Here is a 25,589-nt window from a genome sequence, read left to right on the forward strand (position 1 = left end):
TCCTACCAGAAAAAATATAATGTCTTGAGAGTAGCATAATTCAGTTTCCAAAGTAGTAGTTACTATGATCATTAATACTAAGATTAATTTGCTACAATTTCCCATTCTTCTCATATGCCATCAATTCTCTTCATTTTAGCATGACTTCTGCTGGTCTCATAATTTACAATCTGCCTTATATTTGGTGACTTCTAACAAAATTTTTTCACTTCAACAGGCTCCACCAACAACACAGTATTTATCACAGCTTGCAATTGTTAAATTTCTGTCTTCTGCACTGTCCATGTTTCCCACCAATACAGGGCTGTGTCTCAAAATATACCCTTCCAAGAATCTTTTTCTGCCTATTAACCAATGTTTCTATAGAAGCAAAGCCCTTTTCTCTTGTGCATTTTCTTCTTTGTCTTTCTTGCACCTTTCTTCTTTATCTGTTCAACTTCAGATGCAGAAAAATTCACATGATTAGCTTAGTTTTCTGATTGTTTATGTGCATTTTATAGCTATCAGCTAGCACATGGTAAAATTTTAATTGGGGCAAGTGCTATATTTACATGGTTTGCACAGCAATGTAGTCAGCACTTACTGTGAGATATGACAGGCACAGCACAGGATGTGCCAGCTGTTGGTTCTATATAGCTAATGAGAAAGCAGCAGCCAGATGACTTGTTTCGTAGCAAGAGATGAAAGAATGTCAGTCTCATGTCAATATAAATGCACAATCTGCTATGTATTCAGAAAAAATTGGAAGCAATTGTACATGCAAAGGATAGCAAAATATTTGCTGTAGTAAACAAAGTGAATGGGCAGTGCTTAAGATATAGCTGAATTAAAAACCTGTAGGGGTGTGAGATGTACATAATTTGTTGTGACTGACTGTCTTCTTTTCGTAAGTAATCTTTAAGTTCCATTAGTATTATTCAACAACAATCAACTGTCTGTAACATTTCGTTTATTTACACTTACTATTCTGTAAATGAAATAGCTGACAAAGCGAAATAATAATAGGGTTAAATAAAAAACTGTATTGTTAACATAATTCATATATTTTTCACATAGTGACATCGAATTTTGGAGACACATATTAACTGGAGAGGTAATTACACTAATCAATATTTAAGTTTCCTTGGGGAGAGGAAGCCCAAAGAAAAAAGAAATAAATTACAATACACATGTAAAGCTTGGTAATTTTGTCAAAATAAAGGAGGGGGGGGGGGGTTGATAAAAAAAAAAAAATCAGCATCCTAATTGTGTTAGTCTAAATTGTCAAGCAAATTTTAACACAAATCTGGTAGTGAAATCAATTGTTATAAAACTGATAATATAGTAACTTTAATAAAGAAATGAACACTAATCTCATTTACTAGTTTCCAGGATTCCAGGAGACATGATGTCAATAACTGTATGATTTACCAAATTATGCAAAAGTTGCTGAGAACAGTCAAAGTTGCAATACTAATTTCCTTTATTACTTCATGATTTGTTTCAAGCCTAAGTTCATTATCAAATCATCCACTAACCTATGCAATAACATGGAGCATGCAGTTAGTTGAATGAACTTCAACCCTGCACTAATTTAAAAGATACGTTTAACTGGAATGAATAGTCGTGTGGCTTAGGCTCAGTACTAATCATCAAGTATCAAAGAAAATTAACATTGCAACTTTGATGGTTCTCTCCAATTTATTGCATAATTTAGTACTAATTGCATTGTTAAAAGGTTATACAAGTGACTGCAACTCCCATGACAGGATTAGCATTTGCTAAGATTTTACTCAATCCTGGCTTAATGATAACAGAATTTGATTGACTCAGTTTTTTGTGAATAAATGTGAAAAATTAAAGTACCGTGTGTGCTGGACTTTTCGAAATAGAAGTTAAAAGATTTACATAGGAAAGCAATGTGGGAGACCAAGAAACACTACAGTGAAGTATCTGATGCTGGGATTGATGTATATCCCAATCTATAGGTAGCAAATACAACAAATGCCTTGTAAACTTTGCAAACTTTGTAATTCTTAATTTTACAAAAACAGGAGTCTACAAATGTCATAACACATAAAAAAGCATACTTTTTGATGTCAACTTGATATTATCCTACACAAAACTGATTTTGTAGATCGTTCTGGAAAGTTTGCTGCAAATACCCTAATCCTTTACTCTATTGCCCAAGGCCGATTACTTTATTATACCTACCACTGATTTATTGTTACCAAATTCTGTTTCATCCTAGAGGAATGTAGCAGTTCCTCTATTAGTCACAGATGGCAACTGTTTGTCTTCTGCAGGCTTTCCCAAGATGACTTAATTGTTGCAGTACTGCAACGTGTAGGATAACTGGAAACTATCACATTATCTTTCCTAAGACAATGCAATTTCCTACTAAAAATATCATGACAGCTTCCTCCTGGTTAAAATATTATGTAGATTAGATAGTCATCCATTTGAATGTCCAGACACAGGAAACTTGAGAGAAAATTGAATTTTATTCCATCACTATTTGACTTCATTGCCAACTGCTTCAATCTTCCTACCTTCTAGTATCTTAGAATGCTGTGGTAGTGTCAGGACAGACTAAATCTAAAAGTAGAAATGAAAGGGATGTAGCCACACATTTGAGAAACTGGTGAATAAGACAGGCATATTTGAGGACTGACTACCAAGATGCAAAAATGATACAAGCCCAACAAAGGGAATATCATGGTTTAGAAACATTTTTCAGTCCCAAAATATAACAATATAGCCTACGAATTTCTCAGGGCAGCACTTTAGAACAGATATTATTCATGTACAATAATGACTTTCTACACAATATCACATACAAAAAAAAAAAAAAAAAAGTCTTTGCTGATGACAGAAATATTATAACCACACATAAAATACCAGATCTGCTGGCAAAGAGAAAAAGAATGGCGTTTTTCACGAGTTAGAAATTTTAGTTGGCCTATGTGGATTAATCTATCAGTTTATCATGCAGATTAATTATCATGCACATTAATTGTTACACCATCAGCTTTCCCTGTGATTGTGGGACAAGAGCCAAACTGAACTGACGCTTAACAAATAAGTCATCATTGTATGAAGAAACTGCATGAATAGCAGCTACAGCTGCTGCTACGAGACAGCGCACTTACCCAGGTGGACCTAAACAGCTCACAACATTTATCTGAATTAATTTTAGGGAAAGATAAGCATGATAATATCCGAATACATGAATTTGAAGAGAACGGATTAATGCTTCTCTTTCCTTTAATACTGCAATGATAGATAACTCTCAATGTCATCAGAAGGCCAATGTCATAGTACGTATAGGATCTACACAAATTTATTATTAACAAATAGATATTACTTTGCTAGGTACTCATAATGGAACTAATACTTTTACTTCGCTAAAACATCTCTTTTCATTCTTTCTGCTACTTATCATCGGAGTTGATCTTCTACGACGTGTATAAAACATATTCCTATGGGGCTTCACAGATTATTTTAAAGTGTTATTTGGGAAAGAAAGTAACAGCTTACGAATCGTATCAGAAGATGCAGTTGATACATGCTTTCCGTGCCAAAGTTACGAATGATGCGATAATCGTACACATTAAAAACTAGTTTGTCAAAATTTTCGACACATCAAACTGTTTAAAGTATTTTGCTGCAAGTGGATCGTAGTTCGACATACTTCACATAGTAAACACTGCCGTCAACCGTGGTTCTTTCTTCCCATCCCGGTGGTAATTCGTCTTCGCTATCAGAATCTGGCAGAACAGCAGCCATACTCGTAACATAAACTTCGGAACATGTGACAAGTAGCGGTATTTATCGATATGAACACTCGTTTCCTAGGTAACGGAACGAGTTGTAAACGTGGATGAAACGCTACTTTATGAAGTTGCCCTTTTGCTGCCATCTGTCGTCCCTTCATATAAGACTAAACTTATCCCGATTGACCACTAGGTGGCAGCGAATAACACTAGGCTTACAGAGACGATCTCTACTTGGCTGTGGCGCATTGTACGAAAGCTCGTGTGTTGGTCGTTTCAGAAATACGCTTAGTTTTAGTTCAAACACTGTGTGAAGCACATAGAGTTCGCATCTAAAATATCTTTTCGTACTGAATGACAAAACTATTGATAAACAGTCTATGAGACTAAACGGATAACGCGGTTCACGGCTCCATCCCAATCGCTGGTTGCCTATCAAACGGCTTCCACGAGCAACAAAAATTTTACCATCAATATTGTATAGAGTTAATGACAAAATTTAAAAATTTTGAATGCTTTTATAATCTACCCACTAAAAATTATTTTATAGGTTGAACACAGTAAGACAAATAATGCTCTTAGAAACCGTTTATATATTGAGGCAGCATTACTCACGCCGCGGAAATTACTCAAACTGTATTCAGCCAGTATTTGAGAATCAGAGCCCTTAGTGACTTACAACAAACTTTACACATAACTTCAAACTTTCATAAAAAAAATTTCTCGTTGACACTTCTAACAAAATGATGAAAGAAATAAAAGTGTATCGCTTACTACATTTTCGGTGTTCGTACAGCAATGCTTCTGCATCAGGCATTACGTTGTAATTTATCACTCAATTTATATACTATATCCACAATACTACTGAATGTAGCTGCAAAATTATATCACTGTACCCCGAACGACTCCTGGTTAACGGAATGTGACGCCGTAAACATTTATATGCGTGAGAAACTAGTTTTGTCTTAAATCGGAGAGCAAATTAGCCAGACTACAGAAATTCAGTGTTTTCTCTCTTCGCGACTGCCAACAAACTTTAAAAATAATTTGTTATTCCAAACTTTTCCTCGCTTACAGCCTTAACGTCAAATATTTAACATGTTAACTCATTTGTAAGGTGTGATTCTGTTTCTTAGTTGGGAGTTCGATTCATTAAGCAACGTCAAATATTTAACATATTAACTCATTTGTAAGGTGTGATTCTGTATTTTAGTCGGGAGTTCGATTTATTAAGCAACGGGGTCAATAGTGTTCGCCTACAGAAATACGGGGCTATAATAAAATAACGAGTAATTAATTTTCTGAAAGTTCGTAAGCACTGAAGCCTAAAGGTATAAAGCGTGCATCCGCGACATAAAAGAAAGGATAGGCCTGCTAACTCTGAAGGATACGACTTTAAATATGCACCTATAAGTCGAAAAAAAAGTTCAGGCTGATACACAAGTAGATATCACATCTTTCATTTAAATCTTTTTCGTGCATTTCCGATGCAACGGCTAGAATGGTTATTACCTGGGACCCATCCAATACGTTAAGTGAATCAGTGCAGTTTTTATATTAAGGAGAACGTGGTTACGAAAGGCTTGAGAAAATTACTCGTAAGGCATAATTAAGCGAATTAAAGCCATCGTATTTTTAATGAAAGGGTCAGCAGCCCTGTGTCTACTGTCATTTAATTTATAATGGTGATTGGAGTTGCAGTTTTCATTTTATTTTAGTTCTATCTCTCTTTGTAAAGGGACTGGCCTGGACGGATATAGCGACTTCGACACAAGCTCTGAACGTCTCTGGAAAGTCTGTGTTACAATTCGAATAGAACTGCAATCATTAAGGTATTCAACGTGATTTATTAACATCGCTATGAACAACTATAGCGTACTAAAAAAAGAACTTTAGGTCGAGATTCATATCAATCCAAAATTAGCATTTCAATAAAAAAAGGTTGTTTGCTAGGTAAATACGAGATGATAAAAGAAATATTTCAGACAGGAAAATTTTGCCTATATTTAATACAAATACATTACTTTTACAAAAAATTTACGTTGTCTCTATCCTTTACAAGTATAGTCAGTTCCAATCAAATAGAGGTCGAAGAACAAGAATATGACAGCAGAAATTTTTTGTTAGCTCTTGGTTCAAAGATATTTATACAAATGCAGGAATATATAGAAATTCTCTCTTTGGTCTCTTACCTATTTGTTCACTTGAGCATTTCTGTTCTTTTTTACTTTCGTTTGTAATCTACTTCTGGAGCTTCTCTCATGACATTCCAACAAAAGTCTGCAAGCACATATGAGTTACACTTGTCCTGGTATCTTTTTACCATCGCTGAAACGTCTTTATGGAAGAGCTCTTTTTGCTCATCACTCATAGTGCCACTATTGCTTGGAAAGAAGTTGAGGTGGGGGTCCAAAAAGCTGATCTTGAGCGCCATATTACAACCTAGATCTTGATATGTCCGTAGAAGTTCATTAACAGCTACATTGAAATTTGCCTCTTTTTGATTTTCCAAGAAATATTCTGGAGGTATGGATGGGATCAAGCAAACCTTCTCCATGTGGAACTGGTCGTGTAGGTGATGTCAAAGATATCCATGATGGTCCACCTTTTCTTTCTCCTCATTCCATGTTTAAGAGGAGGCACCATACAAAAATAACAATTACTGACATGATTTGAAGTTTCTCGCCATGTCATGGGAACTACAAATTCCACTGAATTTACTGTCTTGCTTAACGAACAGAGATTTACTGGACATGAATTATAGCAAATATTTGATGCCCAAGGTTTAATGTCATCTGTTTTGCAGTTGAAGTAATGGTAATATGCTGTCTTTATTAATGGAGCCAGTTCACATTTCTGAAAACCAAAAGTCACTTCACCACACACATAGCAAAAGTTATTCACTCTTTTAACACATTTATGTGGCATCTCTGAGCTCAATTAATGTAAAACGCAAACAATGTAAATTTGCACAAGAAAATTTAAATTATGAATATGTCTTTTGCACCCATGAAGATAAAAGAAGGTTTGCGCTTGATTTATTATTTATCTGTGAAAGTTTAACTTCAAACACAGATAATTACTTAAACAGTTGGAATGTGGATGATGGCTGCAGTCGCAGCTGAAAATTCTGAGTCCATCTCGGCCATGTATTCTTCTCCAATGAGAGACATGTCTCTCCCACCACTATATTTTCCGCGTCCGGTAGCTGAGTGGTCAGCGCAACAGAATGTCAATCCTAAGGGCCCGGGTTCGATTCCCGGCTGCGTCGGAGATTTTCTCCGCTCAGGGACTGGGTGTTGTGTTTGTCATTTCATCCCCATCGACGTGCAAGTTGCCGAAGGGCCGGCCGAAGTGGCCGAGCGGTTCTAGGCGCTGTAGTCTGGAACCGTGCGACAACTACGGTCGGAGATTCGAATCCTGCCTCGGGCACGGATGTGTGTGATCTCGTTAGGTTAGTTAGGTTTAGGTAGTTCTAAGTTCTAGGGGACTGATGACCTCAGAAATTAAGTCCCATAGTGCTCAGAGCCATTTGATTTGATCGCCGAAGTGGCGTCAAATCGAGTCTTGCAGCAGGCGAACGGTCTACCCGACGGGAGGCCCTAGTCACACGACATTTACATTTTCCAGTATATTCTTCACTGTCCTTGAAGCAAGCTTACTCTTCGATGTTCATGCAGCAAGTGTATTCTGTCTTCAAAACTTAGCTGGTTCTGCCAACATCAGAATATTACCAGCGAACTGCACAAGACCTCTCTGGTTCTGAACAATAATAATGTTTTGTAATGGTTAATCTACATTGGTTTGGCGCGGGAAGGAAGGCAGAAACTGTATCCCACTATAAGACAGATTTCCTAACCTGGCCAGTCAAAAGCGTTGAACATAGGAATGTGTGTGAAATAGTACCTTCTACCGAAATAAGTACTGCGAGCCAGTTACAGACTATTTACTTTATTTCAAATGAACGTTCCTACGCTGCATGCCAGCACTCAGTGTCCAGCCTCACGGTCTGAAGCTCCGTGTTTTACACCTCTTATCTACCAAGATGATTCCTTTTCACGTCTGACATAATGTAGTTTTAATGGAACATAGCCTGCCCTCTCCTACGCTCCTGTGCAGGACACAGAAGGCTGCTATTTCCCTGTCCTATACCTGTGCAGGGATGGCTTTCAGTGTCAAACAAGTTTATGACACTCCGGTCCTTCTAATTTAACTTCTCTGCCATGCGCCACCTAAAAAGAGTCCAAGGTTGCAGAAAATAACAGGTCTCCCTCATTGTAATAAAAGAAAAGAAGAAGTATTTAGCAGTGAGTTATTGGCAGTAGCGAATATTGTCTGTAGTTTTCATGCAGCGCTAAGGAACTGACTATACTGAGTATTGGAATGTGCATATTACATTATAAAATATGTTGGGTGATAGTTTGGGCATAAACTGCCAAGTAACACAACGAACAAATACACTCCTGGAAATTGAAATAAGAACACCGTGAATTCATTGTCCCAGGAAGGGGAAACTTTATTGACACATTCCTGGGGTCAGATACATCACGTGATCACACTGACAGAACCACAGGCACATAGACACAGGCAACAGAGCATGCACAATGTCGGCACTAGTACAGTGTATATCCACCTTTCGCAGCAATGCAGGCTGCTATTCTCCCATGGAGACGATCGTAGAGATGCTGGATGTAGTCCTGTGGAACGGCTTGCCATGCCATTTCCACCTGGCGCCTCAGTTGGACCAGCGTTCGTGCTGGACGTGCAGACCGCGTGAGACGACGCTTCATCCAGTCCCAAACATGCTCAATGGGGGACAGATCCAGAGATCTTGCTGGCCAGGGTAGTTGACTTACACCTTCTAGAGCACGTTGGGTGGCACGGGATACATGCGGACGTGCATTGTCCTGTTGGAACAGCAAGTTCCCTTGCCGGTCTAGGAATGGTAGAACGATGGGTTCGATGACGGTTTGGATGTACCGTGCACTATTCAGTGTCCTCTCGACGATCACCAGTGGTGTACGGCCAGTGTAGGAGATCGCTCCCCACACCATGATGCCGGGTGTTGGCCCTGTGTGCCTCGGTCGTATGCAGTCCTGGTTGTGGCGCTCACCTGCACGGCGCCAAACACGCATACGACCATAATTGGCACCAAGGCAGAAGCGACTCTCATCGCTGAAGACGACACGTCTCCATTCGTCCCTCCATTCACGCCTGTCGCGACACCACTGGAGGCGGGCTGCACGATGTTGGGGCGTGAGCGGAAGACGGCCTAACGGTGTGCGGGACCGTAGCCCAGCTTCATGGAGACGGTTGCGAATGGTCCTCGCCGATACCCCAGGAGCAACAGTGTCCCTAATTTGCTGGGAAGTGGCGGTGCGGTCCCCTACGGCACTGCGTAGGATCCTACGGTCTTGGCGTGCATCCGTGCGTCGCTGCGGTCCGGTCCCAGGTCGACGGGCACGTGCACCTTCCGCCGACCACTGGCGACAACATCGATATACTGTGGAGACCTCACGCCCCACGTGTTGAGCAATTCGGCGGTACGTCCACCCGGCCTCCCGCATGCCCACTATACGCCCTCGCTCAAAGTCAGTCAACTGCACATACGGTTCACGTCCACGCTGTCGCGGCATGCTACCAGTGTTAAAGACTGCGATGGAGCTCCATATGCCACGGCAAACTGGCTGACACTGACGGCGGCGGTGCACAAATGCTGCGCAGCTAGCGCCATTCGACGGCCAACACCGCGGTTCCTGGTGTGTCCGCTGTGCCGTGCGTGTGATCATTGCTTGTACAGCCCTCTCACAGTGTCCGGAGCAAGTATGGTGGGTCTGACACACCGGTGTCAATGTGTTCTTTTTTCCATTTCCAGGAGTGTATTTGTGCAAACATTAACAGAGACATAAAAGCAATTATTTTACACATTTGAAGTGACATGTGTTGGCTTCAGATAAGAATGCTGAAATAAAATTAATCCGTCCCTTTACAACTCCTGGAAAAACTAATGAAATAGAGAGATAATAATATCAATGAATAAATGCATACTGAAAAAAGTTTTGAATACTACCAAATGTGTTTGTAAAAAATTTAAAGGCTTGCTGGAGACTGCAACTTCAAATTATTCCAGAAGCAACTGTATATGAATTTGTGGAACCACACATAGGACTAAATATGTTAAACAACAGAAGGACTGAATAATAGTTAAAAAAATGATACACTAAAAACAGATTTAGTTTTGGATTTACTGCATTATTAATGAAAATAAACTAATTGCCTTTGGCGGGAACTTTCAAGTGTCAGGGCAGTCCGTCAGCAGCAGTTACAATGCTGCTTTATTACCTAGTGCCATCTTGAAGGTGATGGCGTCGTTCTACATCGACGAAAAGGGCGAAACGGCAACGAGCGAGGTAGCGGAGTGGTTAGTACATTCGGGAGGACGACGGTTCAAATCCGTGTCCGGCCATCCAGATTTATGTTTTCCGTGATTTCCCTAAATCGCAAATGCCGGGATGGTTCCTTTGAAAGAGCAGACCTGATTTCCTTCCCCATCCCTGACAAAATCCGAGCTTGTGCTCCGTCTCTGATGACCTCGGCGTCGACAGGACGTGAAGCCTAATCTTCCTTCCTCTGGTAAAACTGCGCTCATTCTTGGTGAAGAGATTCAACAGCTTTTCTTGTTTCAACAGCGGCAGCCGATATAAAACTAGGCAACCCACAGCTTACAACCCCCTTTTGAATGTACACTTATGTCGCCAGCAGCAGTTAACAAGCCCAATGATGTGAAAACGACCTTTCGTAGAGGCGCCTTCGAAGCGATACTTAACCTTAACGAAGAATTAATAAAATAGAGGAACAGATGGAAGGAATTTGTGACAAGAACGAATGGGATCAGAAATTCAGAGATATTGCTGAATTACAAACCGGAACATAGGAAAAGAAACTGAGGAAGAGGTGGCTGGACTACAATATTTGAGGGCGGGAAAACTGGAATGGCTTGATCCTTGCTCGATGATAGAGTTGACATTTGAAGTGATTCTCGGAGCAGTGTCAGACGAGTGAGTACGCGTTAACAGTAGCTTTCTGATAATTCACATATGTGTCCGCTCAGTTGACACAAACAGTTTTCTGTAGAGGAGAGCGTTGTACCTTGGAGCACTGTTCAGACTTTCATCTCTGTAATAGAGGTTTAATAATCTGACGAGAAAAAAATCAAACACCAAAAAATAATTAATGTAGAGTAATGAAATTTCGGGAATACATTTGTCTAAGTAACATTTTAAGTTCAAAAATGGTTCAAATGACTCTCAGCACTATGGGACTTAACGAGGTCATCAGTCCCCTAGAACTTGGAACTACTGAAACCTAACTAACCTAAGGACATCACACACACCCATGCCCGAGGCAGGATTCGAACCTGCGACCGTAGCGGTCGTGATGTTCCAGATTGTAGCGCCTAGAACCGCTCGTCCACCCCGGCCGGCACATTATAAGTGATTAACATTGCAAGATCATGGGTTAATGTAAGTGCGGGATAAGTCATTGCGGATGTGAAACGGTGGTACATTAACAACCGGTGCACCCGCCAGAATGTTGAGTACAACAAGCCAACGTGCACGAATCGTATCGAACAGGTGCCTTCTAGACTCTGAGAAGCTCATCTGCAGAAACCAGCACGGTTTTAGGAAACAGCGGTCATGCGAGACAAGCTGGCCCTCTTTGTGCATGATATACAACGCCTCTAGATACCGGCTTCCAGGTTGAGGCCGTGTTTCTCGACTTTCGAATGGCGTTCGACTCAGTTCCGCACTGTCGCTTGCTACAAAAAGTGTGCGCTTACGGTCTATTCAATGACATATACGGTTGGATAGAAAGTTTTCTAACAGGCAGGGAGCAGTATGTCGTCCTGAACGGGGTAACTTCAACAGAAACAAGAGTAACTTCAGGTGTGCCCCAGGGCAGCGTAATAGGTCCTCTGATTTTTACGATTTACATAAACAATCTGGTTGATGGTATTGACAGCGGCCTTAGACTATTCGCCGATGATGCTGTAGTCTACAGGAAAGTAGTATCACACGAAAGTTGTGAACAAATCAATGAGGATTTGCAGACAGTAAATGCGTGGTGTAATGACTGGCAGTTATCTCTCAATATTAGTAAGTGTAACCTACTGCGTATAACAAGCCGAAAATTCCCATTAATGTACGAGTACAAAATAAATGATCAGTCTTTGGAAGCGGTAACATCAGTCAAGTATCTGGGTGTGACTGTTCGAAATGATCTCAAATGGAATGATCAGATTACACAAGTAACGGGTAAGGCGAACTCTAGGTTGCGGATTATTGGTAGAATCCTGAAGAGATGCAGTCCTTCAACAAAGGAAATAGCTTATAATACGTTAGTACGTCAAGTCTTAAGAGTATTGTTCGTCTGTATGGGACCCATACCAGTTAGGTCTGATTCAAGAGATTGAGAAGGTCCAAAGAAGAGCGGCGAGATTCGTAACTGGTACATTTAGCAATCGCGAGGGTGTTACAAATCTCATAGAAAGTTTGAAGTGGGACACACTTGCAGATAGACGACGCGCTAAACAGAAGGGGCTGCTCACTAAATTCCGAAACCCAATCTTCACCGAGGATATAGAGCATATATTATTACCACCAACTTTCAAATCGCGTAATGATCATCATTCAAAGATAAGGGAAATATGAGCTCGTACTGAGGCGTTCAGACAGTCGCGCGATCAGCGAGTGGAACAGATGGGGGGGGGGGGGGGGAATATGACTTTGGCGCGAATTGTGCCCTCCGCCACACACCGCTTGGTGGCTAGTGGAGTATATATGTAGATGTAGATGTAGATACCTGATGTCAGTTTGCGGGATGGAGTTCCATTCCTGTTGCACATGCTCGGTTAGTACAAGGACTGTTAGCGCTGTTTGTGGATGACCCAGCTGTCGTCCGATGTTGTCCCTTATGTGCTTCATTGAAGACAGATCTGGTGATCGAGCAGGCCGAGGCAACACGTCGAGAATCTGTAGAGTGTGTTGGTTTACAATAGCGGTATGTGGGCGACCGCTATCATGTTGGAGAACACCCTCTGGAATGCTGTTCATGAATGGTAGCACAACAGGTGGGATCACCAGACTGAGGTACAAAGTCGCAGCTAGGGCGCGTGGAATTACCACGAGAGAGTTGCTGCTGTTATGCGAAATCGTACCGCAGACCATAACTCCAGGTGTAAGTCCACTGTGTCCAGCACGCAGACAGATTGGCTGGAGGCCCTCAGCTGGTCTGCTCCTAACCAAAATACAGCCATCACTGGCACCGAACAGAACCAACTTTTATCAGGAGATACAACAGACCTCCTCCATCCTGTCCTCCAATGAGCTCTCTCTTGACAACACTGAAGTTGCATATGGCGGTGATGTGGGGTCAATGAAATGTACGCTACCAGAGGTCTGGCTCGGAGCTCTCCTTGAAGTAACCAATCTGTAACAGTTCGTTGTGTCACTGTGGTTTCAACTGATGTTCAGATTGCTTCTGCAGATGCAGTACGATGCGCCAGAGCCATATGCCGAACACGATGGCCTTCCCTTCCGACAGCGCCACATGGGCTTCCGAAGACCGGTCTTCTTGCGAGCGTACATTCTCCGCCAGCAATAATATACAGTGGATACATTCCCGTCAAGTCTTTCTGTAGTATCGAAGAAGGAACATCTAGCTTCTCGTAGCCCTATTACACGTCCTTGTTCAAACACACCGAGGCGTTGATATTGGAATTTTTGTCGCCCTAAAGACATTCTTGACAAACATCAACTTACCACGTCGGATCTCAAACGTAACTAATGCTCTCTATCGTAACAGCGTGTGTTTAAAGCAAACCTAATCCGCCAGGAAGTTTCCAACCTAATTTGTATCTTCATAGTGGAGTTACTAGCGCCACTCTTACCGCGGCTGGCGCCAAATTTTAGGCATCATTTTCAGTTGCAGTAATACGCCTACCAACTTTCGTTTATGTCGCACAAGCCCCTCTTGATGTTGTGATTTTTTTCCGTCAGACTGAATTTTTGTTTCACCCGCCAGGTTAGCCAAGAGCGCTAATCCGCTGCTTCCTGGAGTCGGGTAGGCGCGCCGGCCCCGGATCGAATCCGCCCGGCGGATTACAGACGGCGGCCGGTGTGTCGGCCAGCCTTGATGTGGTTTTTAGGCGGTTTTCCACATCCCGCTAGGTGAATACCGGGCTGGTCTCTACGTTCCGCCTCAGTTACACGACTCGCAGACATTTGAACACCTTCGCACTATTCCATAGATTACACTAGACACAGACAGCTGGGGTACACTCATTCCGTCCTGAGGGGGTACGGTGTGGCGGCAGGAAGGCCATCCGGCCACCCCTTACAACTAACCTTCCCAAATCCGTTCCTAACCGTGACGACCCTGCGAAACTGCGGGACAAGGCACCAGCAAAAGAAAGGAAGAAAGAAAGATTGAATTTTTATTTCATGTTTAAATGACAGCATTCACTCATTATGTGGCGCAATCTTTTCCTGAATTCACAAAACTTGTTCTAGAAAAGTAAGTCTTTTTCAAATGTGAACAATATTCCAAGATCAGGTACCTTGGAACAAGTATCCTACTGAAATCTGAAAGTAATGCTATCGAGAAAATCTTGTCAAGATTGTATTTAATTGTCTACCTGTTACATTAATTCTCTATTGCACACCAAGTGAAAGAAAATTAAGCAGAAGTATTATCAAGTGTGTTTTTTTTTTAGATATTCATATTTTGATCAAATTATTATTCTCTTGTGAAGATTCAGAAATCTGTTGTGAGTTTTGCACCACTTCTTGGCGGGAAGTGCAAAGACCTTTTAAAAAACTAAAGTTCTGTAAGTGACAGTTTATATTTCACCTGAAATCGTTTGCAGAAGGCGTAGCGTTCTCAAGATCAAGAACAGAGTTCGCATTGCCACTTAATTTATTTGTGTCGTGATCATGTTCGATCACGACCGGATATGAGACATAGCAACTACGAACACAGAAACCTAAGGGACCAGACAGAGCTGGAAATTTTCTTTGCTATACTACACCACACATTAAAAGAAATTGGATTTAAATCACAAACAAGGTAAAATAGCAATGCACCTTCTGCCTTAACTACGACGTTTGCCGACAGGCAGTCGGTCCTTGGTAGCTGTATGAAAACTATAAAAATACAGATGGATAGCACAGAAATACTTTAAGTAATAAGCAGGTACTACTGCATTTGAGAGCACAGTAACTTATTTAATTATCTTAGTCAGTATTGCTAACAATAGGCTCCGTACAAGAACAGAGTTCGCATTGCCACTTAATTTATTTGTGTCGTGATGATGTTCGATCACGACCGGATATGAGACATAGCAACTTCGAACAGAGAAACCTAATCTTTCTGGCTGTTTCTTTAAATAAACTCCTTTAACATCTTCGATATTTCATCTTAGATGCACACACAAATTCTTACATAGCACTGAACAATAGTAATATTTTATAATAACTAATTAGTGATTGCGGACCACGCCATATACGCGTCCGCCGTCTTTAAAAAATATCACGACTGTGTTAACAGAAGAGGATTACAATTCTTCAGCTGTCAAAAAATAAGAAAACACAAAATATCTCTATCGATACAATTTATGAACAATTCGTATTCCGCGCCGTGACGCGTAAGGTATACTTTGAAATATCAGGTGGTCGCTGCTCAGCGACGATCTAAGAAATTTTTACACAAATCGTGTGGCTTTTATGAGCTTGCATGGTTAGATTATCGAATGTAAGTTTATTTAAGCTATCGAAACAGATACTAATATTACAACAACAAATTACAAGTAAGATACGTTTTGAAATAGAAGCTATCGAAAACTAACACAAATTCTGCTTTTCGAGGAGGTAGAACTGTTAAGACATTAAGAAAACGAAATATATTTTCATATAAAAGTCGCAATTACGTTTCAAGGTTCAAGATGGTGCACTACCAACGAACTATGGCTTGACCGCCAACTAGTTTTAAAATTATATAGAATTTTATTCACCACAAAATTCTGTAACTGAAGAACTAACAGCATCTTTCAAACAGTTTTAATGTATTACACAGCACTTAATTGTCTAGAATTATACTTACAAATGTTGCACAAAACACAATTTCAGTCAAAGCATTAGAAAATCCCGAATATTGCGTTCGGTGTACTCTACATGCCCATATGCACTACTACTCTGCAATTCACACTTAAGTGCGCGACAGAGGATTCATCGATCCATGTTCAACTATGTCCTACATTTTCACTCCCGTAAAGCGCACGGCACAAACGAACACTTCAGGTTTTCCGAGCGAGCTCTGATTTCTCTTATTTTATTGCAATGGTCATTTCTCCCCGCGTAGGTGATCGTCAACAGGATACTGTCGCATTAGCCCGAGATAGTCAGTGATTGAAATTTCGTCAAAAGATCTCGCCTTTGTTTTAATGATTGCCACCCAAACTCGTATATCATATACGTAGCACTACCTTCCCCATTCCGCGACAACACGAACGAATTGCCATTCTTTGAACTTTTTCGATGCTGTCTGTCAGTCGTATCTGGTAAGCATTCCATAGCATGCAGCAGTACTTCACAAGAGGACGAACAAACATAGGATATGCAGCCTCCTTAGTAGATCTGTTGCATATTTTAAGTGTCCTGCCAACTAGACGAAGTCTTTGGTTCTCCTTCCCTGCAACATTTTCTGTGTGGTCGTTCCATTTTGATTTGTTCGCAATTGCAATCCCTAGGTATTTAGCTGAATTGTCAGCCTGTAGATTTGTGTGATTTATCGTGTAACCGAAATGTAAAATTCCTTTTAGTACTCATGTGACTGAGCACACAGCTTTCATTATTTAGTGTCAAGTGCCGCTTCTCACACCAGACGGTAAACGATAACATCATCGACAAACAGTCTAAGAGGGCTGCTTGGATTATCTCCTAAATCGTTTACACATATAAGAACAGCAGAGGGCCTATAACACTCCCTTCGTGTCGCTCGTCATGGAGCATCAGTGTAGAGGCCCATTCACCCTGTGAATGGACAAGTGATCACTCCTTCAACAGGTCTGAGCTGACACACGAGAGGAACGGTTTGCTTGTTATCGGGAGCTCCAATGCTATGCGCCTAATGGAGCCCCTTCGGGAAACAGCGTCCAGGGCTGGAAAGAAGCCCAATGTCCATTAGGTATATCTGTCAGGGGACCTCATTTGAGATGTGGAGGAGGTCCTGCCTGCGGCAATCAAGGCTGCGGGGTGCAGTAGTCTGCAAGCAGTGGCTCACGTCGGCGACAACGATGCCTGTTGCTTGGTTTCTGTGGCCATCCTCAGATCACACGAGTTTCTGTTGGTAGTTGTTCAAACGGCTCTGAGCACTATGGGACTTAAGATCTGAGGTCATCAGTCCCCTAGAACTTATTGTTATTGTTGTGGTCTTCAGTCCTGAGACTGGTTTGATGTAGCTCTCCATGCTACTCTATCCTGTGCAAGCTTCTTCGTCTCCCAGTACCTACTGCAACCTACATCCTTCTGAATCTGCTTAGTGTATTCATCTCTTGGTCCCCCTCTACGATTTTTACCCTCCACGCTGCCCTCCAATGCTAAATTTGTGATCCCTTGATGCCTCAAAACATGTCCTACCAACCGATCCCTTCTTCTAGTCAAGTTGTGCCACAAACTTCTCTTCTCCCCAATCCTATTCAGTACCTCCTCATTAGTTACGTGATCTACCCACCTCATCTTCAACATTCTTCTGTAGCACCACATTTCGAAAGCTTCTATTCTCTTCTTGTCCAAACTGGTTATCGTCCATGTTCCACTTCCATACATGGCTACACTCCATACAAATACTTTCAGGAACGACTTCCTGACACTTAAATCTATACTCGATGTTAACAAATTTCTCTTCTTCAGAAACGATTTCCTTGCCATTGCCAGTCTACATTTTATATCCTCTCTACTTCGACCATCATCAGTTATTTTACTCCCTAAATAGCAAAACTCCTTTACTACTTTAAGTGTCTCATTTCCTAATCTGATCCCCTCAGCATCATCCGATTTAATTTGACTACATTCCATTATCCTCGTTTTGATTTATTTGATGTTCATCTTATATCCTCCTTTCAAGACACTGTCCATTCCGTTCAATTGCTCTTCCAAGTCCTTTGCTGTCTCTGACAGAATTACAATGTCATCGGCGAACCTCAAAGTTTTTACTTCTTCTCCATTAATTTTAATACCTACTCCGAATTTTTCTTTTGTTTCCTTTACTGCTTGCTCAATATACAGATTGAATAACATCGGGGAGAGGCTACAACCCTGTCTCAGTCCTTTCCCAACCACTGCTTGCCTTTCATGCCCCTCGACTCTTATAACTGCCATCTGGTTTCTGTACAAATTGTAAATAGCCTTTCGCTCCCTGTATTTTACCCCTGCCACCTTCAGAATTTGAAAGATAGTATTCCAGTGAACGTTGTCAAAAGCTTTTTCTAAGTCTACAAATGCTAGAAACGTAGGTTTGCCTTTTCTTAATCTTTCTTCTAAGATAAGTCGTAAGGTTAGTATTGCCTCACGTGTTCCAACATTTCTACGGAATCCAAACTGATCTTCCCCGAGGTCGGCTTCTACCAGTTTTTCCATTCGTCTGTAAAGAATTCGCGTTAGTATTTTGCAGCTGTGACTCATTAAACTGATAGTTCGGTAATTTTCACATCTGTCAACACCTGCTTTCTTTGGGATTGGACTTATTATATTCTTCTTGAAGTCTGTGGGCATTTCGCCTGTCTCATACATCTAGAACGCCTAGAACTTAGAACTCCTTAAACCTAACTAACCCAAGGACATCACACACATCCATGCCCGAGGCAGGATTCGAACCTGCGACCGTAGCGATCGTGCGGTTCCAGACTGAAGCGCCTAGAGCCGCTCGGCCACACCACGCTCGTGCGGTGCAAGAAGAGCAGCATCGTATCGAGAATTGACCGGGGTCGTTTGATTTGGAGCCAAATGGACGGTATCAACCAAAGGTTCCGTCGCTTCTGTGGCGGTCTTAGCTGCAGATTTCTGGACCTGCGTTATGGGATAGAGAATTGTAGTGCTCCTCTTGATAGATCAGAGAAGTATAACACAAAGAAAGCAGTTATTCAGGTAGCAGAGACTTTGTAGAAAGTAAAGAAACTTCGATTGTCAAAATTTTAACGGTAAATTGTCGAAGTATTCGTAACAAATTTCCTGAATTTGCTCCCATCCAGGAAAGTAATCGCACTCAAAAAATTATAGGAGAGCTGGCTCAAATCCAAAGCAGAAAGCTCCCAGATGTTTAGCAAGATAGGGAACGTATATTGATCTGTGTGTGCTGTCCTTAGGTTAGTTAGGTTTAAGTAGTTCTAAGTTCTAGGGGACTGATGACCACAGCAGTTAAGTCCCATAGTGCTCAGAGCCATTTGAACCATATATATATATATATATATATATATATATATATATATATATATATATATATACTGTCCACCGGGACATTGGATGCCACCTAGTGGCATTGTGGGCACGTAAGGCGGTAACAAAAGTATGTATGCGGAGCAGACACGGACGTGGGAACATCATAGCGAAGATATGGACTGCATCATTGAGATAAACGACTTTCACAAAGGGTAGATTATTATTACGCAGAACCTGTGAACGAGTATCTCGAAAACGGCGAAGCTGGTCGGATGTTCATGTGCTACTGTTGTGAGCATATATGGAAACGGGCACAAGGCCAGTGAAGCTACTACTAGGCGCTAAATGTCTGGACTTCCACGACTCTTCACAGAACGCGAGGCTTCTGAGGCTTGTCAGTTCTGTTAAGTAAAACAGATGATGATCTGTGGTATCTCTTCCGAAAGAGCACAATGCTGGTCCACGTACAAGTTTTTCGAAGCACACCGTTCATCGTGCATTGTTGAACATGGAACTCCGCAGCACACCGCCTCTACGTGTTCACACGTTGACCCAACGATATCGCCAATTACGATTGCCGTGGGCACGGGAACATCGGAATTCGACCGTCGATCGAGGGAAACGTGTTGTCTCTTCGGATGAATCACATTTTTGCTACACTAGGTCGATGCTCGTCTCCACACCGAGCTGAACGGCGGCTCGAAACGTTCAGCGCGCCCATGACGCAGGCTGGTGGGAGCAGTATTATTCAATGGGAGACATTCTTCTGCGTCTGCACGTTGCCTATGGTAATAATCGAATGCCGACAGCTGTGAAACACTTGCATCCCTTCTTGCTTGATGTCTTCCCCGACGGCGCTGTCATAAAAAAAAGGTGGTTCAAATGGCTCTGAGCACTATAGGACTTAACAGCTATGGTCATCAGTCCCCTAGAACTTAGAACTACTTAAACCTAACTAACCTAAGGACATCACACAACACCCAGTCATCACGAGGCAGAGAAAATCCCTGACCCCGCCGGGAATCGAACCCGGGAACCCGGGCGTGGGAAGCGAGAATGCTACCGCACGACCACGAGCTGCAGACAAAGTCGGATGTCGGGATGGAATCCCAATTCGGTTTGACATAGAATACTCGACGGCATTCGCCCTTTACTTTCGCTACAGCGCAACGTTTCAATAAACTGGAAAAAAGCACAGGTGACTCGTTTGTATAAGAACGGTTAAAGACCGGACCTGCAAAATTATAGATTATGGATGAAAGGCAAGAGGCCGTTTGCATACTGATAGATTTCAGAAAGCGTTTGACACGATGCCCCACTGTTAACAAACGTCCGGACATACGGATTGGATTCCCAGATGTGTGAATGACTCGAAGGCTTGTTAGGTAATAGAATCCAGTACGTTGCCCTCGTCGGCGAATGATCATCAGACACAAGGGTACTGTCAGAAGTACCGCAGGGAAGTGTGGACAAGACTACTTTCATTCTCTATATACAGAAATGATTTGACGCAAAGGGTAAGTGGCAGTCTCTTGGGTGATGATGCTGTGGTGTATGGGAAGGTATCGTGCTTCAGAGACTGTGTAGGGGGATACAAGATGACTTAGATGTAATTTATAGTTGATGCGATGAATGGCAACTTGCTCTAAATGTAGAAAAATGTAAGTTAATGTAGATGAGTATCAAAAACAATCCGGTGACGTTCAAATAAAGCTTTAGTACTTGCTTCTTGAAACAATGCTGATGATTAAATATCCAGGTGTAACGTTGCACAGCGGTATGAAATGGAACGAGCACGCCAGGTGGGGTCAGGTGAAGGCTTGACTTCGTTTTATTGGGAGAGTGTTACGAAAGTGTATCTCATCTATAAAGGAGACGGCGTATAGAACACTAGTGCTAGCTAACTATTCTTGAGTTCTGCTCGAGAGTGTGGGATCCCTACCAGGTCGGATTAAAGGAAGACACCGAAGCAATTTAAAGGCGTAAAGGCGTGGCGCTACATTTGTTACCGGTAGGTTCGACCGGCACGGAGATATTACTCAGGTGCTTCATGAACTCAAATGGGAATCCCTGGAGACAAGACGACGTTCTTTTCGCGAGGCAATGCTGAGAAAATTTAGAGGACCGGCATTTTAGACTGACTGCAGAACGATTCTACTGTTGTTAGCGTACATTACGCGTAAGGACCACAAAAATAGGATAAGAGAAATTAGGCACCATACGGTGTCTTGCAGAGTCTGTATATTGATGTAGATGGGGAACGCAAGATATGACTTACATTATACTCGATGACTTTCAGTCAGTTACTACGAACTGTGACCTTTCTGGCAGGAAATCACGAATCCAGTCGCAGGACTGAGACGATACTCCGTAGCCAGGCACTTTGACTAGAAGCCTGGGAAAAACGGTGTCAAAAGGCTTCTGGAATTCCATAAATATGGAATCAATTTGGCATCCCCTGTCGAAAGCACTCATTACTTCGTGAGAATAAAGATCTAGTTGTGTTTCACAAGAACGATATTTTCTGAATCCATGCTGGCTGTTTGTCAGTAAATCATTTTCTTCGAGGTAATTCATAATGTTCGAACACTCAATATGTTACAAAATCCTCTTGCAAATCGACGTTAGCGATATGAATCTGTAATTCAACGGATTACTCCTATTTCCTTTCTTGAGTATTGGCTTGACGTGTGAAATTTTCCATTATTTAGATAAGCATCTTTGGTCGAGCGAGCGGTTGTATATGGTTGCTAAGCATGACGCTGTTATGTCAACATACTCTGGAAAGAACCTGACTGGTATACCGTCTGGACCAGAAGACTTGCTTTTATTAAGTGACCTGCACTGAGGTAACAAAAGTAATGGCGGACTTCTCTTTGGTCAGCGTAGTGACGCAGTTCGACGTGGCGTGGTCTCGCACAGTTATTAAGCTACGGTGCCTCTATAGCCGTCCATAAGTGCGAAAGTGTTGCCGGTGGAGCATTTTGTGCACGAACTGACCTCACGATTACGTCCCATAAATTTTCGATGGGATTCATGTAGGGCAATCTGGGTGGCCAAGACATTTGCTCGAATTGTCCAGGATGTTCTTCAAACTAGTTGTGGGCCATCACATGGTGCATTGACATCCATGAAAACGGAATCCGAGAATGGCTGCATATGGTGTCCAAGCAGCCAGTCAATTATCTGTTCAGTCCATACCATATAAACCCAGCCTAGACCATTATGGAACCACTTCCAGCTTGCGCAGTGCCTTGTTGATAATTTGTCGGTCGCGCAGTGAAGATAGTGATTGTGTCTTGCCGCTGGTGTACTTTACGTATGACCAGAATTTGTTCGGAGTTTCTGACAGATTTCGATACAAAGTTTCGTTGCGTGAACTATTACAAGCTGTAAGTAGGCTGTTTATGTTTTCTTATTGGCAACGTGACGTAGCGCTCTGTATGAAAATCACTGGCTGTGCTGTGTGCAGTCTGTGGCTAGTTTGCATTGTTGTCTGCCATTGTAGTGTTGGGCAGCGGCAGCTCGATGTGAACAGCGCGTAGCGTTGCGCAGTTGGAGGTGAGCCGCCAGCAGTGGTGGATGTGGGGAGAGAGATGGCGGAGTTTTGAAATTTGTAAGACTGGGTGTCACGAACTGCTATATATATATTATGACTATTAAGGTAAATACATCATTTGTTCTCTATCAAAATCTTTCATTTGCTGACTATGCCTATCAGTAGTTAGTGCCTTCAGTAGTTTGAATCTTTTATTTAGCTGGCAGTAGTGGCGCTCGCTGTATTGCAGTAGTTCGAGTAACGAAGATTTTTGGTGAGGTAAGTGATTTGTGAAAGGTATAGGTTAATGTTAGTCAAGGCCATTCTTTTGTAGAGATTTTTGAAAGTCTGATTGCGTTGCGCTAAAAAATATTGTGTGTCAGTTTAAGCACAGTCTTGTATAATTGTTCAAAGGGGACGTTCCATATGTCGACCCTTAGCCGAGGATACCTCACTGGAATCTTCTGATTTTTTCTTGTAGTTTGTGTAATTAGTGTAGCTTTAGTTTATTGCTAGCGCGTAATTGTAGAGAGAATCTCCTTTGTAGTGGCAGTCTTTCATTGTTGTACAGTAAAACAGTTGTGGCATGCATGTAAATTTGCACCAAGTATTTTGCAGCTGCGCTTGCAATTAACTAGATATTTTTTTCAGTGCTGTGTTAATGTGTTCTCTTATTTTTGCTCTTCAAATTGTGCTTTTCTGTGTTATCGTGTGAAATATTGTGACAACAATGGCGTGTGAAAAACGTAACACTAGGCTCCAAAGTAAACTGAGAAATAATAGTGACGACGAGCGTAACTTATCAGCACCACTGTGTAATGAATTAACAGACATTCAAAGTAGTAATTTGGTAATTGTGCATAGGGAAATGGAGCGGGCGGCAAATAATGGTGTAGACAGTGAAACAATTAGTGAACAGGGAAGCATTATCAATCGATCGGTCGGCAACAGCTCGCCTCAGGATTCCGAAATGACAGGACACAATATTGCTAATACTGTAGACTCAGGTTTTGGGTTCTCACCGTTTTCTCAAATGAGTCAAGACACATTTTCCGCTTGTCAAAATGTGAATGTTGCCGGTGCAAATTCACTGCCAAAAAGCACTGAAGAACATGTTTCAGACTCCAGTGCATTGTTATTACAATTAATGCAACAAATGGGACAAAAGCTTCAAAAGTTAGACACAATGGAACGTCCCCTTTGAACAATTATACAAGACTGTGCTTAAACTGACACACAATATTTTTTAGCGCAACGCAATCTGACTTTCAAAAATCTCTACAAAAGAATGGCCCTGACTAACATTAACCTATACCTTTCACAAATCACTTACCTCACCAAAAATCTTCGTTACTCGAACTACTGCAATACAGCGAGCGCCACTACTGCCAGCTAAATAAAAGATTCAAACTACTGAAGGCACTAACTACTGATAGGCATAGTTAGCAAATGAAAGATTTTGATAGAGAACAAATGATGTATTTACCTTAATGGTCATAATATATATAGCAGTTCATGACATCCAGTCTTACAAATTTCAAAACTCCGCCATCTCACTCCCCACATCCACCACTGCTGGCGGCTCACCTCCAACTGCGCAACGCTACGCGCTGTATGCAGCTGCCCAACACTACAATGGCAGACAACAATGCAAACTAGCCACAGACTGCACACAGCACAGCCAGTGATTTTCATACAGAGCGCTACGTAATGTTGCCAATAAGAAAACATAAACAGCCTACTTACAAAGCATGTCACATTAAAGCCAGCGCGAATTTTCGAGTTTCTGTAGAATATCGCCAATCTTGGAGATTTTGCATTCTTTTAATTGCACTTTCCTTCTTGCGGTTCTAAAATTTGTCACTAGATGGAAATAAAGACAAGGAAACGTCATGTGTCCGTAGGTACACTATCCTGAAAGTAGGACACTCTTCCCTACTAAATGCATGATTCCAGAATGAGATTTTCACTCTGCAGCGGAGTGTGTGCTGATATGAAACTTCCTGGCAGATTAAAACTGTGTGCCGAACCGACACTCGAACTCGGGACCTTTGCCTTTTGCGGGCAAGCGCTCTACCATCTGAGCTACTCAAGCACGACTCGCGGCCCCTCCTCACAGCTTTACTTCTGCCAGTACCTCGTCTCCTACCTCGCCCGCGAAAGGCCAGGCAAAGGTCCCGAGATCGAGTCTCGGTCCCGCACACAGGTTTAATCTGCCAGGAAGTTTCTAAATGCATGATGTTTTTTTATTTTTATTTACACCATGCTTCATTACAGTATTCGTAATACTACATGTGTGTGTGTGTGTGTGTGTGTGTGTGTGTGTGTTTGTGTGTGGAGTGTGTGTGATATATAGAGTAATGTTTGTGTTGTGTGTGTGTGTGTGTGTGTGTGTGTGTGTGTGTGTGTGTGTGTGATATATAGAGTAATGTTTGTGTTGTGTGTGTGTGTGTGTGTGTGTGTGTGTGTGTGTGAGTGAGTGTGTGTGATATATAGAGTAATGTTTGTGTTGTATGATGACGACCACGAAGAGAGAAGGAGAGAGTGGAAGCCGGTGCCCGCTCATAGCCTGTTTTTCGTGAATAGCACCCACGGGAACCCCCATGCCAAACGTCCATATACAATGGACGTGTCGCCGTCAACAGCGTCACATGCCCTCACTTCGTGAGACACTGCGGAGAGGTCTGGTATTTAAACGAGGACATTGTCGCAAAGTCTGGTGACGAGGAACTTTAAGCCACCACATCTCCTGCCTTTGCCGGCCAAATACTGGCAGAGAAAAATTTTTACACCACAAATGCGTGG

At 42.0% G+C, this 25,589-nt stretch overlaps 1 protein-coding gene across 3 annotated transcripts in view; it reads right to left on the minus strand.

Annotated features, from left to right (window-relative positions):
- The window catches only part of LOC124615722 (WW domain-containing oxidoreductase), a 138,683-nt gene extending 134,816 nt beyond the window's left edge, over positions 1–3,867 (minus strand). The window contains exon 1 of one of the 3 annotated variants that reach the window (XM_047143790.1): positions 3,674–3,867. In XM_047143790.1, coding sequence (XP_046999746.1) covers positions 3,674–3,768 — 95 coding nt within the window. In that variant the 5' untranslated portion in view covers positions 3,769–3,867. The remainder of the gene's footprint in view (positions 1–3,673) is intronic. The other 2 variants (XM_047143789.1, XM_047143788.1) reach the window with 2 other exon arrangements.
- Between the last annotated feature and the right edge of the window lie 21,722 nt (positions 3,868–25,589).

The sequence above is a fragment of the Schistocerca americana genome, chromosome 5, assembly GCF_021461395.2.
Source record: "Schistocerca americana isolate TAMUIC-IGC-003095 chromosome 5, iqSchAmer2.1, whole genome shotgun sequence".
Taxonomy (NCBI): Eukaryota; Metazoa; Arthropoda; class Insecta; order Orthoptera; family Acrididae; genus Schistocerca; species Schistocerca americana.